The sequence below is a fragment of the Episyrphus balteatus genome, chromosome 2 (genome assembly GCF_945859705.1).
Source record: "Episyrphus balteatus chromosome 2, idEpiBalt1.1, whole genome shotgun sequence".
Taxonomy (NCBI): domain Eukaryota; kingdom Metazoa; phylum Arthropoda; class Insecta; order Diptera; family Syrphidae; genus Episyrphus; species Episyrphus balteatus.
In genome coordinates this window covers 35881970-35904199 of record NC_079135.1, presented here as the reverse complement: position 1 = coordinate 35904199, position 22230 = coordinate 35881970, and the positions used below count along the sequence as shown (strand labels likewise).

The 22230-nt window shown below is 30.6% G+C and overlaps 3 protein-coding genes across 5 annotated transcripts; 1 reads left to right on the top strand and 2 right to left on the bottom strand.

Moving 5' to 3' along the window:
* The first annotated feature begins 557 nt into the window (after positions 1 to 557).
* LOC129912290 (uncharacterized) lies at positions 558 to 7387 on the top strand. Of its 2 annotated transcripts, XM_055990494.1 has the most exons (8): positions 558 to 883; positions 1026 to 1251; positions 1327 to 1608; positions 1678 to 1813; positions 3495 to 3823; positions 3887 to 4019; positions 4081 to 4284; positions 6628 to 7387. In XM_055990494.1, exons 2-8 carry the CDS (start codon positions 1047 to 1049, stop codon positions 7211 to 7213), a joined length of 1875 nt encoding a protein of 624 aa, XP_055846469.1. In that variant the 5' UTR covers positions 558 to 883; positions 1026 to 1046; the 3' UTR covers positions 7214 to 7387. The 2 variants fall into 2 exon arrangements, with proteins under 2 accessions (XP_055846469.1, XP_055846468.1); XM_055990493.1 differs by having other exon boundaries at positions 558 to 1251.
* Positions 7388 to 9014: 1627 nt separating this feature from the next.
* LOC129912045 (uncharacterized) lies at positions 9015 to 17426 on the bottom strand. 2 transcript variants are annotated; one of them, XM_055990139.1, is made up of 3 exons: positions 17102 to 17426; positions 9137 to 9647; positions 9015 to 9080 (listed from the first exon to the last, which is right to left on the bottom strand). In XM_055990139.1, the coding sequence occupies exons 1-3, from the start codon at positions 17112 to 17114 to the stop codon at positions 9056 to 9058; spliced, it is 549 nt and encodes a 182-aa protein (XP_055846114.1). In that variant the 5' UTR covers positions 17115 to 17426; the 3' UTR covers positions 9015 to 9055. The 2 variants fall into 2 exon arrangements, with proteins under 2 accessions (XP_055846114.1, XP_055846113.1); XM_055990138.1 differs by lacking the exon at positions 17102 to 17426 and adding an exon at positions 16644 to 17047.
* A 2311-nt stretch (positions 17427 to 19737) lies between these two features.
* Positions 19738 to 22147, bottom strand: LOC129910936 (glycine--tRNA ligase). The gene has a single exon (XM_055988542.1). The coding sequence runs from the start codon at positions 22085 to 22087 to the stop codon at positions 19889 to 19891; it is 2199 nt and encodes a 732-aa protein (XP_055844517.1). The 5' UTR covers positions 22088 to 22147; the 3' UTR covers positions 19738 to 19888.
* Between the last annotated feature and the right edge of the window lie 83 nt (positions 22148 to 22230).

Genomic DNA, 22230 nt, shown 5'->3' with positions numbered 1-22230 from the left:
TTATAAGATACATATATGTTCATATTTTAAAAAACGAAATTGAAATGAAAAATAGGTCTAAAAACTTAAACCCGACTGCTTAAAAATTACGTTCTGTTCTTAGAAGTATAAACGAGACAATATGTACCTACTCTCATTTGAAATTCTATTGCACAAACTATTTCATCTATAGAATTGATGATGCACGGGGTACATGTCATTTGATATTTAAATTGAGTTTTTTTTTTCAATATGCAACGAAAAGAATCTTAGGACCTTCAACCTGAGCTGGAGGCTAATTGTGTAGGAATGTTTTCAGCTAAATCGCTAGCTTTTTTAACCCTTTTAGTTCTTAGAGTAACATATACATAGTTATATAACAAGAAGCCTCTCTATAAATGTTGAGGTATACCCACTCCAATACATAAACAAATACTCTTTTATAATATCCTGTTGAATATTTCGAGCCTTAAGAGAGCATTTCCTTGGGGAAATCCCCATGTCTGTGAGAAAAAAGTTGAAAAACATAACTAGTATTTTCACCATACAAATTGTTATCAGACACTTCTCAAAAGCCGTTCCGTTCAGATGTGCGTGTTGAACTTCTTTGAATTTTTATTGTTTTGCACATTAAAAATAAAACATTCCTTAATAGTAAAAAGTTACTCCTAGAAATGGTCGTTTTGTTGTTCATTCGGGTTAAATGTTTTCTTAAACGTTGTTCTTAGCTATATTATAAACCACTGTACACAAAAAAAAAATTGGAAAGAAAACAAATATGAAGATTTTCGTGTACATACGATAAATTACGACCGTGTATGTATCCGCTTTGTTTTGGAGTGTGATTTAAAAAAAAAAAGAAAGAAATTTGCCAAAATAAAATATTCAAAACTAAAACAATAATGTGAGTTCAAGATATCCGATTGATATCCTGCGGCAAAAAAAAATTAGATAAAAGGTTTTTACTCTCCCAGTATAAAGCGGGTTTAATCGTATAAATATTTTTGTGAATTGTATATGAATATATAACAATCAGTTATATATAGGTACCACCTATAGGTATTGTAATGCCTTCAAAAGCGTCCTCACAATGTACAACACGAAGGAAACATTCCTTGGGAAAATTAAGAAGAGCTCATCCTGCCTCTGGAGCAACATGGAACGTACAAGTTGTTCGTGGAAAAATGTCATCGAAATGTCTCTGGCATGCTTGCCGAGCACTGATATTAGGAATGATTTTAATGCTTTTAGGAGCGGGAATGGCAACTGTTGGTAAAAGAAAATTTCATAAATGTGCAATAAAATAAGAAATATTTGAAATTAACAATTGCATTTAAACAAATTAAGGTTATTATGCCGATCAACTTTCTGTGGGATCTGAGATTAGAGGAAATGCTACAGTACGAGTTAAAAATGAAACCAAGGGATTTCATTTGAATAATTTATCATACGTTGGTCCTATTGTCATGGGATTTGGTGGATTTATTGTTGTTGCATCTTGTGTTATGACCTTTGAGGCTCGTGATTCAGCTGCTAAAGTCGTACCAGCAAGATTCAAGGCTGTTACAAATAGTAAAACAAATATAAGAAGCAATTCTAGCAGCGCTTCATCGCAAAGACGAGCGAATGGTTGGTTCTATTGGTCGAAATGGATATAAATTGTAACGCGTAATAATACCTTTTAAATTCGATATTTAGGTGTATCTTATCAGAACACTAGATGGGACCACCACTTGGGAGTATTTCGGTCTTCACCAGCTGAGCCACCACAACCGGCTCAATTGGATCGTCAAGCACTAACAGCAGCTCTAATTCACTTTTCAAAGACATTGGGGTGAGAATAAAGTTTTTTTTTTTAACTAAATAACTGTTCAAAAATATTACGGTTTATTAGAATAATTTAACTTTAACGGGTTTCTAAGCTTCAACGAGAGTAACTCGAATTTCTGTAATTTTAAATGGTGAAAACTCTTGTCCTTGTACCAGAACTATAGTACAAGCAAAGAAAAACTTCAAATCCAATGGTGCAATAATTGAATTTTCTTTTAATAACCTCGTAACTCGTAACCTCGCTCTATAGCTTATTTGCTAGGAGTGCAGTTTATTTATTACCTGATTCATTTGTTCTTGAGAAAGTATACTGACTTTTAGAACAAATCCTCTTCTGCCCTCCGTTAGTTGTAATTTGTAAGACCACTCAAAGTTTTGGATTAATAAAATCTACTGGCAAATAAGAGACTCCTTTTGAAATAAAAAATGTTTGATCCATTTTATTAACGGTACCTGCAATGAAACAGTTTTCTTGATTTCTTCTTAATCGTAAATGACGTACCCGAGTTCAAAAAAAATTTGTATGATTGTTGTTTGTTAATTTGCCTTATCAATCTCTGAAGAATGGTATGCTACATTTTTTCTAAAAGTTTTTTGAAATATTTTTTTTTAAAACACCTTTATTTTTCACTCTATAGAGCAAGTTTATTGGTTTAATTTCCGTCGGTCTGTGCATCTAAACGTCCATGTGAACACAGTTTCAACGCCGAAACAGGTGGATAGTTTTTCTTTCAATTTGGTAAAGATGGTTTTTATGGAATTCTGAAAGTTGCTTTTTTTTAATATCGCATTTATAACGTACATGTATGTACCTCCCATACAAACCATTTTTTATTTAAATCGACTTTTCTTAGCAAATACCTTCTTAACAAAATTTCACAAAAACCTCATTTATTATTAGGTTAATAAAAAAACGGCATTTTTGAGCCGTTTTTAGCAATTCTTTTTTCGGTATTTTCCACCCTTTACAAAATATAAGCAAAAAGAACAATGTTTTCGTTTTCGACTTTGCTTTGAAACGCAACATTTTCGAAACGATAGCAAAAAAAACTATGTTTTCGTTTTCGACTTTTATAGAAAACATCAAAGCATAAAAGAAATGAAACGAGTAAATACAAAAAAGTGAATTTTCCTTCTTTTAGCTAAAATTTAAAAAGAAACTGAAATAAAAGCTGAAAGAAAATAAAGTAAATGTGTCCTTAAAGAGGGACCATTTGAGAATTCTATGCGATACATAACCTTGAAAAACTTTTTGGGAACTTCTGCTAATTCATGCTTTTTAATTTAATAAAGATTTGGAGCAATTTTCAGTTCTATGCGAGTTTTGTGTAGAGAAAATGTCTAATTTGAATGAAGCGTGGAACTTATATTTCAAATAGTAAAATAATACATCACTATTCTGATCTACAAGAGGAAGTAGGTGCAACTCATTTGTGCATTTAATTTAAAAATAAGGCTCTCAAAATGTTAAAGTTTTTTTTTCTCCCAAGAACTCCTTGTTATACACAAGAAATTTAATGGCATACTTTCTTTAAAGTTCTAAACTATTAAAAAAAGACGCAGATATTTGTTATACAAAAAGTGTTAATTTCGTATTATATTTAATTTTTTGCCTATTTGCTATTTTTGCCATGTGACCCCAGTCTTGTACCTACACATTTTATGTTAATTTATTTTGTCAACAGAAATACAAATCAACAGCCTCCAAAACAGGAGAAACTCCAGCGTTGTGGATCTGTGCCAAACCTCTCAGGAAATGTAGCCAATCAAACGAATCCAACAAGTCTTGCAAATCTATTGTCTCCGAACCGAAAACAAATGTATATAATCCAGAATTCACATAGGCGCCATCGACACCATCATCATCAATCAAACGGGCGCCACTCTAGAACTCGTAGTCCACGTTTAAGTGGAAGCCTCGTCCAAAGAACTTCCAGAGAATCTGCGTGTTCCTTGCTTCAGCCAATGCCTTACCAAAAACCTTACTGGAATGCTTTGTCTGTTGATGAAACTGGTAGCTTTTTTTCTCATTGTCATTTTAAAATTTCGAATGTCTAACCATATTTTTTGATTAAAGGTCTATCCGACAGTCAATCATCAAGAATTTTGGATCGAACAAAAAGATCCGACACTGCTAAACGCCATCTTCTTTTAAGACAAAAACCTATAGAAAATGAAGATTTACAAAACGATGGATCAGTTCCAAGACGGTATTAAGTGGTACACAATAAATCAAAAAATAAAACTCAAAATATTTATATTTCTCTATAGACGAAGTTCAACACTTTCGGATCTATCTTATGGTGGACGATGGACAAACAAATGTCCATCAATGTCAAGCCGTACGCCAAGTGTTGACTCGAAAAAAGTACAAGTCGATTTACATAGTCCACAGTCTCAACGTTCTTGTAGTAAACTAACAAAACGAGTTAATTCTGGACCGTCTTCTACACCTTCTGTTGAACGGGAGTTCAGGTTTGTATAGATTTGTGTTGTTTCGAATAGTCTTAAGAGCGGACTATCATTGACATACCATTTTTGCTTCATAATACCTCATTATATTTCGAGTCTTCAATTAAGTAAGCTTGTAAGAATTTTTTTACGGTTACGTATACGCCGTAGTGTACTATTATGATCTCGATGTCGAGGGTATCATAACTCTAACACGTATATAATTCACACTAGTGATTCGCCTGTTGTGTTCGCCGGGTTGACACAATGTTCACATTAATAGATTTCTTTAGAACGTAATACTCATAAAATACAAAAGCAAAGAAATTTTCGAATTATTTAATTCAATAAGATCTAATTTTTAGAGTTTAAATACAATATTTTTTTTGGGCTACCTTAATGTAAAAATAGACTTCTGTAGAAAATAATATTGTGCGAAAATTTTAGTATTCACTAAAATTTACACGGCATACTTTTTTGTCTCATAACAGATTGTTCCGAAAGTAGATAAAGAAAACTCAAGTGGTAGTTTCCGGGTATATTCTAAAAAAAAAGTTGTTCTACTTCTTTTTAGACTTTTACGTCTAGCTCCAAAGCTGATATCATTTATCGATGGATTAATTTTAAATCAAAAATGTGTCGGTCAGTTTTTTTTTTTCCAAATTAAGAACAGACGCGTTTCCTGAAAAAACAGTTTTTCTGAGTTATGCCAGTGTTCAAGAAAATGAGCGATATGTATATAAAGGCTCGACGAGCCATTAAATAAAGTTGACGTTGAAAAAACTGCTTTACAAATGTCAACGTGTTACATTCAATATTGAAAAAAAATTTTTTTTTTAAAAGTAACGCATACGCCACAGTGACCGTTTAATTTTAAAAAATTGATACAAGATTGTTTACCGCTGCTGTTGTTTTTTTTTTTTTAATTATTTAAGTGTTACCATGGTTAACAAATAAATCAATAACTGACATTTTAAGTTTGTACATATATCGAACTTAGCTATGGAGTTTTTATTTTTAATGTCTGTACGGTTTGTAAAAGAATGTCAAATATACTTTTTATTTTATTAAACAAACTATTTTTTAAAGGCTGATTTTTTTGACATCTTTTCAATTTTTAACCACTCTATTTTTTAACGTTTGTCCGTATGAAAAAAAAAAAACTTTTCTTCTTGTAACTTTAACATTGTAAACAATTCTTGCTTAAACTTATCTCCGATACAAAAGTGGATCAAAAGCTCCTTCGATGTCAAAAATTTAAGTTAGATATGGGCAGTTCTATCGATCGTTTTGGGTACTACATTCGTACACATAGTTTTTGGTAGCTTATTATAAGAAAACAGTTATTGTTTAAGGTTTATTTAAAAATTGATAACAATAGAACCCGTTCAGGTGCTACACAGAATTATTCGTTATTTTTTTATTTTCGTTCTCATTTCAACTGAAATTCTGTAAGAATTTCATTGTTGCATTATAGTTTAATTATAAAATTACAAAATTTAATATTAATACTTTGGTAGTACTGAGAAATAAAAAAAAAACAAAACTTCCACTGTTACGTTTTAATTAAAAAAAAAACATAAAATTGCTTATAGGTTTCACACTTTTTGTGGTTCGAGCGTAGCGAGTGTCTACCAAAAACTTACATGTGTTGTTTACAATAAATATTTAATTTTTATCTTCTTTATCAAAAGTATTTTTTTTATCGACTTCTAAAAAGGAGGTGGTATTCAATTCGTCTGTATTTTTTTTATGTTATTTACCTCATAAACTTTGGACTGAGTGAACTAATTTTGATAATTCAATTCAATTTCGTCCAGTTCTTGCTACAGAAACTATGAGAAAAACTATAAAACCCAGTTTCGATTCATCGAAGTCATTTTTGTTTTTTTGATAAAAATTATTATTTTTATTAAAAAAAAAAAACGAATGGTACAAAAAAATATAATCTTATGAATCAATAATTTTTGGCCTATCCAAATTGAAAATTTAGAGTTTGTAAGGGAATGACTCATAAGCACAAATTATAATTTACCTTCTGCAGACATGCTGACTGCTTTTACAAAATTAAATAAAAATATTCGACTTTGACAAAGATAAGGATTGTTAAGACCTCGCCTTTATCCGACGTTTTTCCTCTACAGATTTGAGAACGTTAATGGACTAAGAGTCATAAATCTCGAATTTAAGTTTAACAAAAGCTTGATGATAGAGGTCTTCAACATAGTTTTTGTAAATTATATTATTGAATTAAACATTTTATATACCTACATATATTTAATCAATCTTACTCTTACATACATCAACCTTAATTTTCTAATTTCATTTACTAACATACTATTTATGTTTTCTACTTTGAATATATAGAAGCCAGCTTTCCATTTGCTCTGAACCAATAACAGCACGTCAACTATCTGGACAATCCAGTATAGAACCTTGTGTGCTAGAAGAAAGTCCAGAAAGTGACGAAAAACCTCCAATCGATAAGCCTCCCACAATTGAAACTAAACCTGGCATATTAAAGAAAACAAGGCCAGAAACATTACCAATAAAAAATGACATGAAAACAAACTTACTCAAAGAAAAGACCTGCCAGTCAACTAAAATACTTTACCGAAGTAATTCATCAAATACATTCTATAGGCCAAAACCGAGAATATCAAATGAATACGATACAATATTCTTGAAAAATATGAGTGGCAAAAATTCCAATGAGGTTTATGATTCACTTCAAGTTATAAATGAACGTCGAAAAAAGATTCTCAAGGCTGAAAGTGATACAACACTTTTGGAAAAACATATTGAACAAGATTATCCAACAAAGCCATTTGAGGTAGTATCTCAAGAGCCAGGAGTAGCAGTAAGTGATGGTGGTGTTCTTAAAGGTAAAGAAGTAATAAATTCAGATAATATTTCCAATTCCCCGCCTAAGACAGATGATGATGTACCATGATGATAAATTTTATTGCTGTTGAAATTCTATTCAAATTGGTGTTATTTGGTGTTGTTTATTATCCCAGCTATATAGAAGAATGTTATTTTTTACTTAAGACTGAAAATATTTTTGAAATAGTAAGCTTATTGTTTATTTACTTTGGATGTAAATCAGAGCAATAATAAATAATTGTGTACGTTATGCGTTTGAATAAATTTTACTGTTTGAGATAGTTCAATTTTGATACCGAGATGATGTTGGATACCTATTTTAATGGTAAGTTATAAATCGACAAAGTGAAACCATCCTCCTCAAAAAGATATAGGAGTTTAAAGTTTAAACCAAAACATATACCTACTTTCTTTAGAAATATACATAGGTATTTGGAAAAAATGATAAATAATACAAATTGACTGTTAGTTATAGTTTTTATATTTATTACAACAAACAGCACATCTTTCTCTAACTCTATGAGGACTTGGCGAAGGAACTCCTCTAATATTCATTGTTGGTGACGGATGTCGTCTAAAATTTGTTGTTGGTGCTAATAAGTTGGAATCTTTAATTTTTCCATCAGGTGGTTTTTTAAATTTAATTTCCTTTCCTTTATGGTTTTTATCATCTTCACATTCATTTTTCGTCACATTTTTACAGCTATCGATGAATTCAATAGTTGGTTCCTTAGGGTTAAGACTCTTTTCACTTTTCGCACTAGAAATTCTTGAACGAAGAGGGCTTTGCAAAGGAATGAATTCGTTAAGATCTTCAAAAAAGTGTTGAATTTTTGGTTTAAAATCATTTTTTATAATCAATCCGCTACCATTTCGGTCGCCAACGTTATCCCTCCTGAATTTTCGCATCACTTCGATGGGGTTATATTTTTGAGCTAGTGCTAATAAATCTGCCTGTTTTTCCCATTCAGTGGGATCCTTGCGATTCGAGGACTTTAGGATGATGTTGTTATTTTCTTCAAGCCTTCAAAATTTAAGATTATATAATTGAGCATGGATGTAATAATAATAATATTATAACCTTAGAATACGTTTATATTTACATAATATGGACAGTTTTTATTTACATGTATAGAAAACACAAAAATTAAAATAAATTGAACACTTATTTAAAAAAACATATATTTCATGCACACGAATTCGTGTAATCTATAAAGTTCCTGCATTCATTTTACTTAAAATGTTTGACAGCTACAAATTTGGACCTTACACATAATGGGACAAAAGGACCAAGACTTTAAATTCATATGTATATAAAGGCTCGACGAGCCATTTAATAAGGTTAACGTTAAAAAAACTGGTTAATATTGAAGAAAAAAAAAATGTTTAAGTTACGCATACGCCACAGTGACCGTTAAATTTTAAAATATTGATACAGATTGTTTAGCACTGCTGCTGTTTCAGTTTTTTTTTTTAATTATCTAAGTGTTACCATGGTTAGCAAATATATCAATAACTGGAATTTTAAGTTTGCATATCGAACTATCCAGCTATTGAGTTTTTATTTTTACTACACAGAGTGGTTAGACCCATGCAGATTTTTGTTTGCAATTGTGAGTTTTGATTTAAAAGTGATTTTTTTTTTATTGATTAAGCTTTTTTGGTGCCAGTTGTCTAAAAGAAATATAAATTGTTACTTACTTCTTAAGAACTAGCCCACTTCTTAAGTCCAGGGCTCTTCAAACCTATTTGATTGTTATTGCAAAATTGTATTTACAGCATCAATGCAAATATATTTCTTAGATTGAAAAAAAAAAAAAAAACACAATACTTTTTTTATTTTATTTAATTAAAATTATTTAAGTTATGTACAATAAAATGGTATTTACATTAATTTATTAACATTGATTTATTTTAAAACCTCAAGAAAAGTGCTGCGAAAAAAAACTATAACCTACTTGCATTTAATAAAAACAACATTGACACTTACTTGTCAGAATTATCAGAAGCTGGATTTTTCTCTACAACTTGTGCTTCGGATGGTTTAGCAAAACTTTTTAACATGTTATTAACTGGACCAACCACAAGATTTTGAAGTTCAGAAAATGTTGGTTTTGGGGTTGGTGGATTTTGATCATTATTATTTGCTAGAGCCTCCTCTATTTCGGAATCTGGTGACGATGTTCTTAAGCTATCTAAATCAGCAGCTGAAACTGTTGGACTATTTTTAATTTTAAATTTATTGATTTCATCCATATGTTCCAATTCTGATTGTTTTGAAGATGAAGAAACACTGTCCATAATAATTCCTTGTATGACTGCTGGGGCCATTGAAATTTTGCTACTTGCATCTTGAATATGTTTCGAAACATTTTTTTCAACACTTGAAATACCTTCTTTGATTTCTGATAGATTCTCAGCTTGGTCTAATTTTTCTTGAAGCGTTTTCAAATCTGTTATTTTCAATGAATCGACAACTTTCTCAACAACATCTGGCAGATCTGTAGCAATTAAAATAAATGGTATTTGTTTAATTTATTGATTCGATTACAATATAATTATTGTTATAATTCTAGTCGCTAAAATTTAAAAAAAAAATGTCAGTTAACAGAGCCCACCTCAAAGATCTTTTTTTTATTTTAATTTTTTTTTAAATTGTTTTATTATTTATTTAAGATAGTTCCAAACATTTTTATTTTGCTTTTTATTGACTTGCTTTTATATTCATTTGCCTTTTATTAGTTTACCTAGTCAGTGTAATTAAGCTTTTACATAACATTGCCTTTCAAACTATATAATCAATTGGACATCATTTAACCTCTCATTTGGTAGAACTCATAATCCTGCCCAAAGAAATTTCTGGGAATACATTTTTCAGGGTGGAAAAATGTGAAGTCCTTGACTTTAGGAGAAAGTTAAAACTAAAAATTGGTTCATTTAAAAAAATTCGCTTTTAAAAATGTTTAAAGAATATTAATTTTGAGAAAAATAGGTTTCTAAAAGTTAGTATACGGAAGGTATTTGTTTTTTTTTTTTTCATTAAAACATAATTCAAAAACCCTTACTTAAAAGAAAAAAAAAAAAACATAGAGAAAAAATACTAACATTTTTTGTCATGTTAAATTGTTATCTCAAGTTCGAATTTGTTAACGAATGATTATAGTCACATTCTTCATATACCTACCGCAAGTAAGAATGAACTCTGATAATTCAATGGTTTTAACTAAAAAAAAATATATTTTTACACCTAAAAGTCAAGATGGTTATTTTATTTTACCCAAAATAAACCAGCTCTTACTTAAAAAAAAAAAAAAATATTTATAAGCAACTTTTAATTTATGAGCAAGTTCTTACAACACAGATGCCTACCTTTTTATTTTGAGAAAAATCATCATTTTCCTACCCACACATGTACAAGTCATTCAGTGTAATTGTACGAGTATACATATGTATTTGTATTATATATCGAATATACAAGCAGTTGTTGTTTGGTAAATGAGTAAAATCTTTCATTGTGGTTTTTGCCGTGCAAATGGAATGTAACGCTTATCATTCGCACTTAGCAAGTTTTCCTTATCGTATCGGCTAGTAAATAAATCAAAATAATATATTAAGTATTTACTTGGTAAAAGTGTTATATGCAACCATTGCAGAGCTAGACTAGATAGAGACTTCACCCAATAAAATTAAACATTATCTTTATCACTTATCAAACTGTGAAGTGTAAATATAGGTACCTACCTACACAAAACACCAAGCGCACATATTTAGGTTTTGTTGTCACTTAGCATTGAATCGATAAAGATAAAGAAACGCAAACCAGTATCTACTATTTGAGATTTACCATGAAGCGTGCAAGAATGAACCGAAGTCAATTAAAAGCAAAAAAGTTAGCGGTTTTAAAAGTAATTGATGGAAAAAAGGTATGTAAGAAGTAACTAAATAACTTATAGTTTGTATAGTTTCTTAATTACTATTTTGTAAATGCTCAGGCTATATTATTTTGTCCATTACAAAATAATTTAGTTAGCAAAAAACAAAAAGAAGAGGCTTGGCTTGAAGTTCTCAGAAAAGCACAATCTTTAGGATTAACATCAATGAATCGTAATTGGCATTATGCGCGTGACCATTTATTTGGGCTTTGGAAAAGTCGAACATTGGTGAGTTTGAGATTGATACAAAGAGTTGTATTATATGATTTGAAATATTAATAAAATAATTCTCTTCAATAAAGGCAAAACGCGATTATTTAAGCATAACCACCACAGAAAGTGGAAGAGTATTAGATGAAGTTGATAGGAAAATTTTAGAAATTGTCGAAAAGGCTTCTTCGGATTTCAATAAATTAGAATCAGAAACTGAAAGTGACACCAAATTCACTGAGCAGGTTGATGTTAAACCAATACTAATCTGTCAACCAAGTTTTGAACAAGTACAACACCAAAACGTAGAACAGCAACATAACGACCAACACCAAGAACAACAACAATATCGCCAAGAATATCATAAATATCAACAACATCGGAATGACCACCTACAGGAAGAACAACAGTACCATCAAGAAGAACAAGAATCCCAACAACAACAACACTTATACGGAACTAAGAGAAAGAGATCAATTTCTATTGATAGTTTAAAAAAAGAAGTTTTAGAATCAGAATTATACATCAACAAACTAAACATTTTGAAACTGGAGAAAGAACTAGGACTGCCGCTTTCCAAATTCACTTTAGAATTTAAGAATTGTAATTTCTATAGCAATACTAATAAATAATCTAAATTTTTTTTAAACTCTCAAGTTTATTATATACCCACCCAGTACCCACCATAAATGATTAAGGAAAATGTGTTAGTGTTAGAGCTAAGTGCAAATGATAAATGATACGATAAGCACCACGATTTTAGATTTCACTCATTTATCAAAAAACAAATACTATACAATACATCTGTTGGTGGGAGTGGGTAATAAGATGATTTATATTATGTTGTATTTCGAAATGAAAAAAAAAAAGTTAGACGTGGTCGTAGGTATTTGCTTAAAAAATTTAAATTTCTTTGAGAATGAATTAATATTTTAGTATACATATAAACCTAAGAATTTTTTAAGTACATATCTACTTTGTTCGGTTTATATAAAATTAAATGCACCACTGGTTCGCACCTACCTAAATTATGCAATGCCATTTAATTTTTTCTATTTATAAAAATTATTTTGAAAACAAAAACAAAAAATAAAATAAAGGCTATTCCAATAAATGAATAAAGTTCATGCAGGGTGTCCCAAAAGTAATGGTTTTTAAATAACTATTTTTTATAACTTTTAAGGCTTTCACGGTTTCTTACAGACATAATTTTTTAAAATTTTCGGATTAGCCGCGTTTTTTAAACAAAGAAAGTACTTTTGTACTCACCCCGAACGTTTCGCATCAAATTTCATTGAGCGTGGTCACCGGGAAACTGCCATAAAATGTTAAAGTTGGTTAGATCCATGGTATAAAAAGACAAGGTATGATCATTAGAGCCGCCATCTTACAAAATGGGGTAATAGTGTTTTGACGTTTGGCATTTGGCAAAGTCAAAAGCAACAACAATTTCCAAGACAAATTTGTTTACAACAACAATTTCAATGGGCTGGGCTGTCAAAACCTTAAGTAGCCATCTTTTTTTCTTTCATTTGACAGTTCTCGATACTGAGTTTTTTCTAATGATCATACCTTCTCTTCTTATACCATGGGTTAGATCGGCTCCGCAAGTTGTATTGGTGCGTAGGCCGTTCTAACTCATGGTATAAAAAGAGAAGGTATGATCATTAGAAAAAACTCAGTATCGAGAACTGTCAAAACTTATGGCTACTTAAGGTTTTGACAGCTTAGCCCATTGAAATTGTTGTTGTAAACAAATTTGTCTTGGAAATTGTTGTTGCTTTTGACTTTGCCAAATGCCAAAAGTCAAAACCTTATTACCCCATTTTGTAAGATGGCGGCTCTAATGATCATACCTTGTCTTTTTATACCATGGTTCTAACTCTGGTTGTTGTTGTTGTTTTTGTTATTTTTTGTTGTAAATTTTTATTTATATTTTTTATTAATATGGGAACAAAATACTGTTCCAAAGTCTATGGTTTTTCAAAATTTCACAACTGAATTTAATCGAAAAAAATTGAGTGAAGCGATGTTTTGTAAATTCTTAGATCCTTGAAAAATTTTAAACATCTCGATGACACGTTTTCAACGTAAACGTATCTATTTATATTTAGCTATCCTTACATCATCGTCAGACTGTTTGTATGGGCCCTACTAATAATCAAATTTAAAGCTCACGTTAATATTATATCTGAATTCCATATTTTTTTGGTATGGTGAAATATGGTGAATTCAGATAAATATTAATGTAAGCTTTAAATTTGATTGTTAGTAGGGTCCTAGGTATATAGGGCCAATAAATAATAAAGGTACCTGCCACATATCAATTTTGGAAAAGTATAATTTCTCTATGTATCTTGTTTAATTTAAAGAAATTAAAACGGCTCTAATGATTTCGATTTTTTTTTTTTTATTGAATCTTCTTTTTTTAGGCTCAAATTCATTTTAAAGTTGTTGTTTTTTTATTCGAAGAAAGAATTTTAGATTTATTTTATTATTTTTCATTACACTTGCCAATTTTTCGCATAAAAAGTTATACAGAATTTTGTATGTAGAAACCAACTTGAACCATAAATGATCAAGTTCTTGAAACCTATTTATATCTTTTGATTAAAACCATTTTGGAAAACAAAAAAGTTTTCATTGATAAATTTAACTGTTGTATTGATAGCAGAAGACTATGCTCCAAACAGGCCTATTATAACTCTCGTTATGTCAATCGGATCATCTTAATTTTAGTCTCTTTGGATTTTTCTATAAAAAAAATACATTTGAATCATGTATCACAAGTCTTTTCCAGGCAGCATTTATTCCGAGGTTTTTTTCGGTTTATTTAACTGTACTACTTACCATACACTAGTGGAAAAAATTTAATGGTAAAAAATTGTCTTAGTGATTTAAGTGAAAAATAATGTGAGGCGTGTTTTTTCTATTACTCAGTAGCTACTCAGTTTTGATTTTATTCGCAAAACAATAACGGCCAATTTCTTCACATAAGTCCTAAGTCAGCTTAGTACCCGGTCTAGCTAGACCAGGTCCTAGCACTAGTACTCGGTCCTAAGGAAAAGTTAGGACCTGAGCATTTCTTCACATATATAGGACCTGATCTAAATTCACAACGCAGTCCTAAGAATTAATACGTATAAAACTGGTCTAACTGTCATTTTGACAATATTTTGATGTTTTAAATATTTTATTTTGATATTTCAGCAGATTAAACCAAATGAAAAATATACAAAAAACAGTAAATTAATGAAATTATCATTAAAATATTTTTTTTTTAAATATTGTAAAGATTGAAAAAGAGGCCAACAAGAACAGAAGATAAATTCTATTAAGAATTGTCACAATCAAGAATGAAGATAACGTCTGGATCGTATACAAAAGTATCGGCAAGACTGGTAACTAGTTCACCAACGAATATAGATTGGCCATTGCCTGGGAAAGTCCGAAGACCAAAAAAAAAAAAATCATTTTAAAATAAGTAATAAAAAAGACGTTAACTATGCGGATGTTTGTTCATAATGTAAATTCATATCTAAAAAAAATAACGTTTTTGAAAAACTGCGGCTTTATTGTTTTGGTGGAGTTTTTTTTATAGCAGTCATAGGACGAACAGAATGAAGACAAGTTTGAGCATAATCTTCAATGCTATTTGTAAATAGAATCCTTTTGCAAATACATTTTGCGTTGGAAATTGGAAGATGGTTTTCACACGGCCATCACAAATTCTAAAACCTGTCCTCTGCCCGTAAAATGGTACCGAAAGATGATATTTTGAGTGAATATTGTATGTAGGTGACTCCATTTATATTTATACTTAACCATGGCTTTCCTATCAGAAATGCAGTGCCAACGATTTTTTTTTTCATAATAATTTATTCAAAAGTTGCTTTGTCGTTATTATTCATGAATTATATCTAATGCAAAAAATCGATTATTATGTTTTTGGTAAATAAAAACAAAATCATCCAAATCATTAAAATCAATAGAAACACACTTTTCAAGCGCAACAACACCCAAGAAATTAAGAAATCTGCCAGATATCTCTTAAAAATAATTAAATTCATTGCTTTCATTGAAGTACTAACCGCTAGACTACCGATTTTGAGGTCCTAATAAATACCGAGTCCTAACTAATACTCGGTACCAATTTGACAGTACTAAGGCTTAGGACTTTTGTGAAGAAATCACTTATTACCGATCTGAGTACTAACGATTGGTATAATAACCAGGTACTAGTCGATTTTGAGGAGCTAGCTAGGACCAGGTCCTAACTAGTACTCGGTCCTAAATTGACAGTTTTAGGACCTAGTACTTGGGTGAAGAAATGAGTTGGTACTGATTTGAGTACTAACTTTAGGACTAGGACCGGTATTAGCGTTAGGACTCTGTGAAGAAATCGGCCGTAATACAAATTACACAAGTAAGTATTTGTTTTTATTGTTTTTCGAATAAAATAAAAAAAATGAGCAGCTACTGAGTAATAGAAAAAACACGCCTATAATTAAAAAGTTTTTAATAAAAACTAAAACAAGTTTCAGAAAAATAAATTTAAAATCCAAATTTTAGAAAAAAATTGTAAACAAAATTACTATTTTTCAATTGAATACCTACTATTTGGTCTTTGAATTTTTTCCACTTGTGTATTAAAAACAATTTTATTTTTATTTTTATTTTGTTGATTGAATTATGATTTATTGTCAATAAGTACATAAAAGGTAGAATCCTACAGTAAATATTCTTTAATTGATATATAAATTGGTGCATTATGTTTGGTGTTACTTGACTATAATTAAAAATCTTACACAAAACTGATATCTAATAGAGTCAGTCTGAATTTATTTGATTATTTTATATTGAAAATGAACTCATAGGTATTCAAAACAAGCATGTCTATAAGTCTTCTTAATTTTCTTGCTTTTCATTGATTTTCGCGTGAAGTCTGCCTCATTAATTATTTTTTTAATGAGATATTGTTAAATATATATATTTTACAAATGGAAAATTCTTTATGTATGTATGTACCTAAAGATCTTAAAAAAATTGTTTCTGAAGTTATAAACCATCAGTCATTCTCATGCTAATTGATTCTTAGAAAACCATGAACTTTCATAGTATTTTTATATGAACAATAAAGAATACTCAGACTTTCGTGACCACTACTCTTAATAGTTTTAATAAATTCTTATTAGATTTAAAATAAATCTAATATGTTATGTTCAAGTGTTTATTTGAAAAAGCACTAGTTGAACAGTTAAACAACAAAAAAAAACTTTATGTTGCATGTTAAAAAATGCTAATTTAATATCGATATAAAAAAAATCTAGAAATTAACCATAAACATATATGTACCTTTCAAGACAAGTTCTTCTTTTGGAATAGAATTATTTGCAGGAGCAATTGTTGGTTTCAATGAAACATCACTAGTTGCAGGTACCATGTGTGCACTTCCAGAACAACCCATTTTGAAAAAGTTTCTTTGCTCTGTTCTTTTTTTTAATTTTAAATAAATGTTTGCTAATCTTATCTTTCTTTAATTTTAAACTTATTTATTAAATTCACAAAAAATTCAAAATCAATCTTTTGCTTCTAACCACGCACTAATAATTTATTCACTTTCTATATGCATATGACCGTGCTTAATCCTTTACTGAACTAAAGATTTCGATGAGGTCATACAGCTTATTGAACCACAAACTGACCACAACCGTCCTCAGCAAGTACTTTAACAAAATGTGCACAACCTTCGACTTGTTTTAAATTAAAAGGAAAATTATAGTCCTTTCTTTTATATTTTCGTGAAAGCTTACCTTTTTCATTCATTAAGGGGTTCGTTATGATGATGTTTAAACACAAGATGAGGAATGTGCCTCATGCGAAATTAGTTTTTGTGAAGTTAGTTATAGTGAGTGTAATATTTTGAACAAGTTAATTTGTAAAACAAAAGCTTTCGCTCTTTCTCTGTGGTAATAATTATGATATTTGTTGTGACTCGATTTGTATAAAAATACTTATTTACATGCGATTTATGATTGACTTGCCTAAGAAGCAATTCAAACAAAATACAGTAGGGTAGTTTACATTGGATACAGTTTTCAATAAAATTATAAAATGTGAGGGTCTTAACTAAGGCTCTGGGAATATGCATATTAGTACAAAAAATCTAAATTATCATCCTTATTGCGATTTGCAATTATTAATTTCTAGTCAAAATTTAAAAAAAAATAGACCTAGTTGATAAAAAAAAAATTTCGATATCTTATTAGTTATAACTTATAAGTTATAACTAACAAAAGTTTTTAAAACAGAGAATGATTCCAACAGTTAGTAATCGAAATGTAATTTAAAATTTCCATTAAATACTTGACCAGTTTTCCCACCAACTATCAAATGATAGTTGAAAATCGCAAGGCGGGTGAATAAAATTAAATTCGCTACTAGGTCGCACGTACTTGCTCTTGTTGTAAAGTACCTTTACATTAGTTAACCTTTAACCATATTATTGTGAGAATTGTCTTTATGTAAATTAAAAAAAAAAACTGGTTTTAACAAGATATCTGCCTATCTGGGGAAGAGCCGACATGAATGACAGTTTTTTTTTTTTGCAAAAGAAATATTCCGTTCTCCTCATTTTTTGAGTAATCAATCATTTTCGAGAAAATTGCAATTACTCACAAATGTTAATGGGAGGTACCTACATTTTCTTAAAAAGATATTAGGTACAAAACAAAGAAAACAACCTTGGAAATACGAAAAAACATCCCTACCAAGCTTCAAGAAAATCCATCCATCGTAATGTTAGTTTTAATTAAAGCCTCGAATTTTTTTTTAACGAAACCAATACTAGTCCTAAATAGCTAGTACAAATTTGTCTGTTTTTCGTATTCTCCATACTAATATCCCTCATCTGAAAACTCTATGAGCTCTTCATCAAAAACTATCAAACTTTTACATTCCTTTAAAATTCCACATTCTCCGCCGGGAAGCCACGGTTTCAGTAAAGCAGAGTGGGACAAACTGCTTACCAGGTCGTCTGTATACTCTGCATTTACGATCACTTCCTATAGACAAATTCTGGGCTCATCTGTTAACATAACATCCTCCTTTGGTCAACTTCCTGTTTTGAGAATGAGTATGATAAAGTCGAGTGCCACGTGCACCGTAGGCAATTCAGGTGGTAAGGGCGACATCGTTAAGTCGTTTCATGACTGTACTTTCACTAGGGACGAAGTGTCGTTGCGACGAATCGGATGGACCGATCAACATCATATTTGATATGTAGCGTTCCGGGGATTTTCGATTTTGGAATAATTTTTTTTTACCAAAAATAACGGTACCTGTCATGTACCTATTTTGGAAATGTTTAATTTTTTTTTAATTTCAATTTTCTTGAAAACAGATCCAACGATTTTGTTAAAAAAAATTCACATCTATGTTAGTTCTTAAACAAGTTCTATCTCGTAATGAAAATTGTTTTTCGAAAATCATTATTAACGGTATCTACCTATCTGCTATAAAACCATTCTTTTTAAATCTGATTTTCTCTCAAACTACTAATTCAATTTCAACAAATTTTTTGTACAAACATTTTTGAGAAAAAAAGTAATTTTTGGTTTTAAAAAAACCTTTTTTTTTTTGAAAAATTAAATTTTCGGAAACGATACATTGAACATTTTTGAAATAGCATATCAATTTTATTTTAAAACTTTTTTTTTTAAATTATTTTTATAAAATTAGTTTTTTTTTCTAAAAATGCATCTTTATAAAAAAAAATTAAACTACATACTTTGTTTGGAGCTCAATTTCATTTAAAAAGTTATTTTTTTTTTTTTTTTCATTTGAAGAACGAATTTAATTTTTGATTTACTTTTTTTATTTCATATAAGTTAAAGTATTGACGCTATATGTCTCTATCATTTTCTTCTGATTAAATAGAGAGAGCAATAGTCAAAACGTTAACGAACGTATGCCGTAGTTCGACCCCAGATTTGTATAAAAAAGTCTTAAAATTTTTAGTAAATTTAATTCTAAGAGCAAGAACGTGTGACCCAGTCTTGAGTTTCTTTTTTTTGTATTGCTATCCGTATCCACAGTTGGAGTTTACATGTATGTATCACAAAAACAACATACAGCAGCCGATAAGAATAAAAGCTGCTGATAGAATTTTGACGAACTATACTGGTTTCGTTTCCTTTCCAATTCTTTATTGAATTTTGATCTCGTTAACACCTTCGTCCGGAAACTGTATGAGTTCTACAACAAAAAACGAACTCTTGTTGCATCATCTCTTGGCGTATGTTGCATCATTTCCAAGAAGGACATGACTCACTTACTTAGGGTGGCCAACGTCATTAGACTTCATGGCCGTAACTGCAAATACTCGAGAGAAAAATCGTGACCATAAACCTAAACTGAAAATGAATTGTTGAAGGAAAAAAAACAACACACTTATGTGATTCATTTATTTTTTTTATTTTATGAGAAGCTAATAGCAAGTGTATAATAATTTATTCGCAAAAAAAATGTTAAAAGATAAAAATGCGATTTTATCTTATTTATATTTTCTTTTTTTCAAAACATTAAAAACTTTCAATCTTTTACTTTGTCGTATTTTGTGCTTCAAATATTGGGAACTTTTCTAATGCATCATTCCATGTCATTGTACCAATCGATAGAGATCTAACAACTTCTGAAGCCTCCTGCAATGGAAGTCTTATCTGAGCCATTGTATTACGTTCACGCAAAGTAACACTATGTGGCTCTTTAAGTGTATCAAAATCAATAGTAATTCCATAAGGTATAGCAATCTCATCTGTACGAGCATATCGCCGTCCAATCGATCCACTTGAATCATCAACTTTATGAGAAATATCTGATTTTGTTAGAGCAGTTGATAATTGATTTATAAATGGCATAAATTCGGCATTATTGCTAAGCGGCAGTATACAACATTTCAGTGGTGCTACAATTACTGGTAGTGAAAAGTAACAACGTTGCTCATCTCCATCACGGCATTTAAAGTTTTGTTCCAACAATGAATACAAAATTCGGCCAATACCGAAAGATGGCTCAATAACATTTGGTGTTATTTCCTCTACATGAATAATTTTTTTCGATCGTTTTACAGAAATATACTCAGATGTAAGTTCAAATTCAGTTCCATTCAAAGAGAGTGTATACTTTCCAGTTTCGTTTAGACTCTTTTCTACATTTTCAACTTCTTCAGTTGAATAGTTGGTCAAAGCTTCTGTTAAAGGCTTTGCATCTTTTTTAAATGCTTTTCCAAATGTCTGTTTATTAATTGCAATTTCTGTTACCTGAACTTCCTTAGGTTCAGGCAAACGTTTTTCAGCTACCAATCGAACTCCAGTTGCACCCATATGCTGTTTCAAGTCATAAGCTGATCGGTCGGCACAGCCAACACATTCAATCCAACCATAACTAGTTAGACACTCAGCATCCCAACAATCACATGCATAATGAGCCATTTCATTAGACATATGCTGACGGAATCGAAGGCACTGAGAATTGATTCCAATCGATGTTAGAAACTTGTGAATTCGTGCAAGATAGTATCCCAAAGTCTCATTAGCTACAAGTCCTGAACTAACAGCTTCACCAATTGTTAACTCTTTAGCACTCTTGCCATCCATTTGATTGCATGCCGAGTAAAGTGTCATCTTAGTGTCTTTAACATTCACAAATTTGGGATGGTCTTTTTGTGATGGATCACAAAAATGCTCAATCTCAGCCATTGTGAACTCTCTGACCCGAATTAAACCAGATCGAGGGGAGATTTCATTTCGGAATGCATTGCCAATTTGAGCAGCAGCAAATGGAAGTTTTCCCTGATTGAATTCAAGCAAACGTTTGAAATTGACAAAGATTCCCTGAGCTGTCTCAGGACGTAGGAAACCTTTAATAAGACCAGTTGGTCCAATTTGTGTTGCAAACATAAGATTAAATTCAATTGGATCTGTGAGTTCATTTCCAGTAATTGGAGATTTCATATCGTATTCTCGAAGGATTTTCCTCATTTCTTCCTTCGACATGCCATCAAGCTTAATGACAATATCTTCACAAGTTGCTTTAACTTCAGCAGTGGAATTCTTATCTGAAGCTAATTTTTCTAAAAATTGCTTAATAAGATGATCCAAACGGAAACATTCTCCGTTCTTTAAATCTTTGACCATAAGATCAGCAAAACGTTCAACATGCCCAGAAGCTTTTAGAACAGGTTCTGGTGTCAATATAGAACAATCGACTTCAAGCATTTGATCTTCAAGGACAAAGAATTGTCTCCATGAATTAAGAATGTTCGACTTGAGTGCACATCCCATTGGACCATAATCATACTGTCCAGTGATTCCACCATAAATGGCAAAACTTTGATCATAAAAGAATCGTCTTTTTAATAAATCTTCCATTTTAGAACGATCGAATGTGACCACATTGGCCATTAATTCCAGTTCTTTATCTTCAAGAACCTTCTTTCTGGCTTTAAGTTCAGCGACAGCTTTTTTGATATCCAACTCGGGGGCTTTCTCGGCCTTTAGGCTTCTAACTAAATTACCTTGTTCCAAGACTTTTTGTCGCAATGGAGCAACTGCTATTTCGGCTTCGGGAGATAACATTTTGTTGAGGGAGTTAAGTACTATTTTTCTTTGAGTTTTATTTGTGCCCCAATTTGGTCGACTTGAAAAGTTTAATTGGGTGGTTATTCGTGGTAAGCTGGGAACACGTTGGCAATTCTTGAACAATACTTTACTGACACAATGAAATATTTTAGCCGACATTTATTTGGAAATGTGAAAAAAAAATCTATTTTCATGGAAAATTTATGGGGTTTTTAGATAGATGTCAAATTCTATTTTGAAGAAGGAAAATTCAACTTAGAAGAGGTTGAAAACAACAACAATTTGAAATAGTTTTTGTTGTT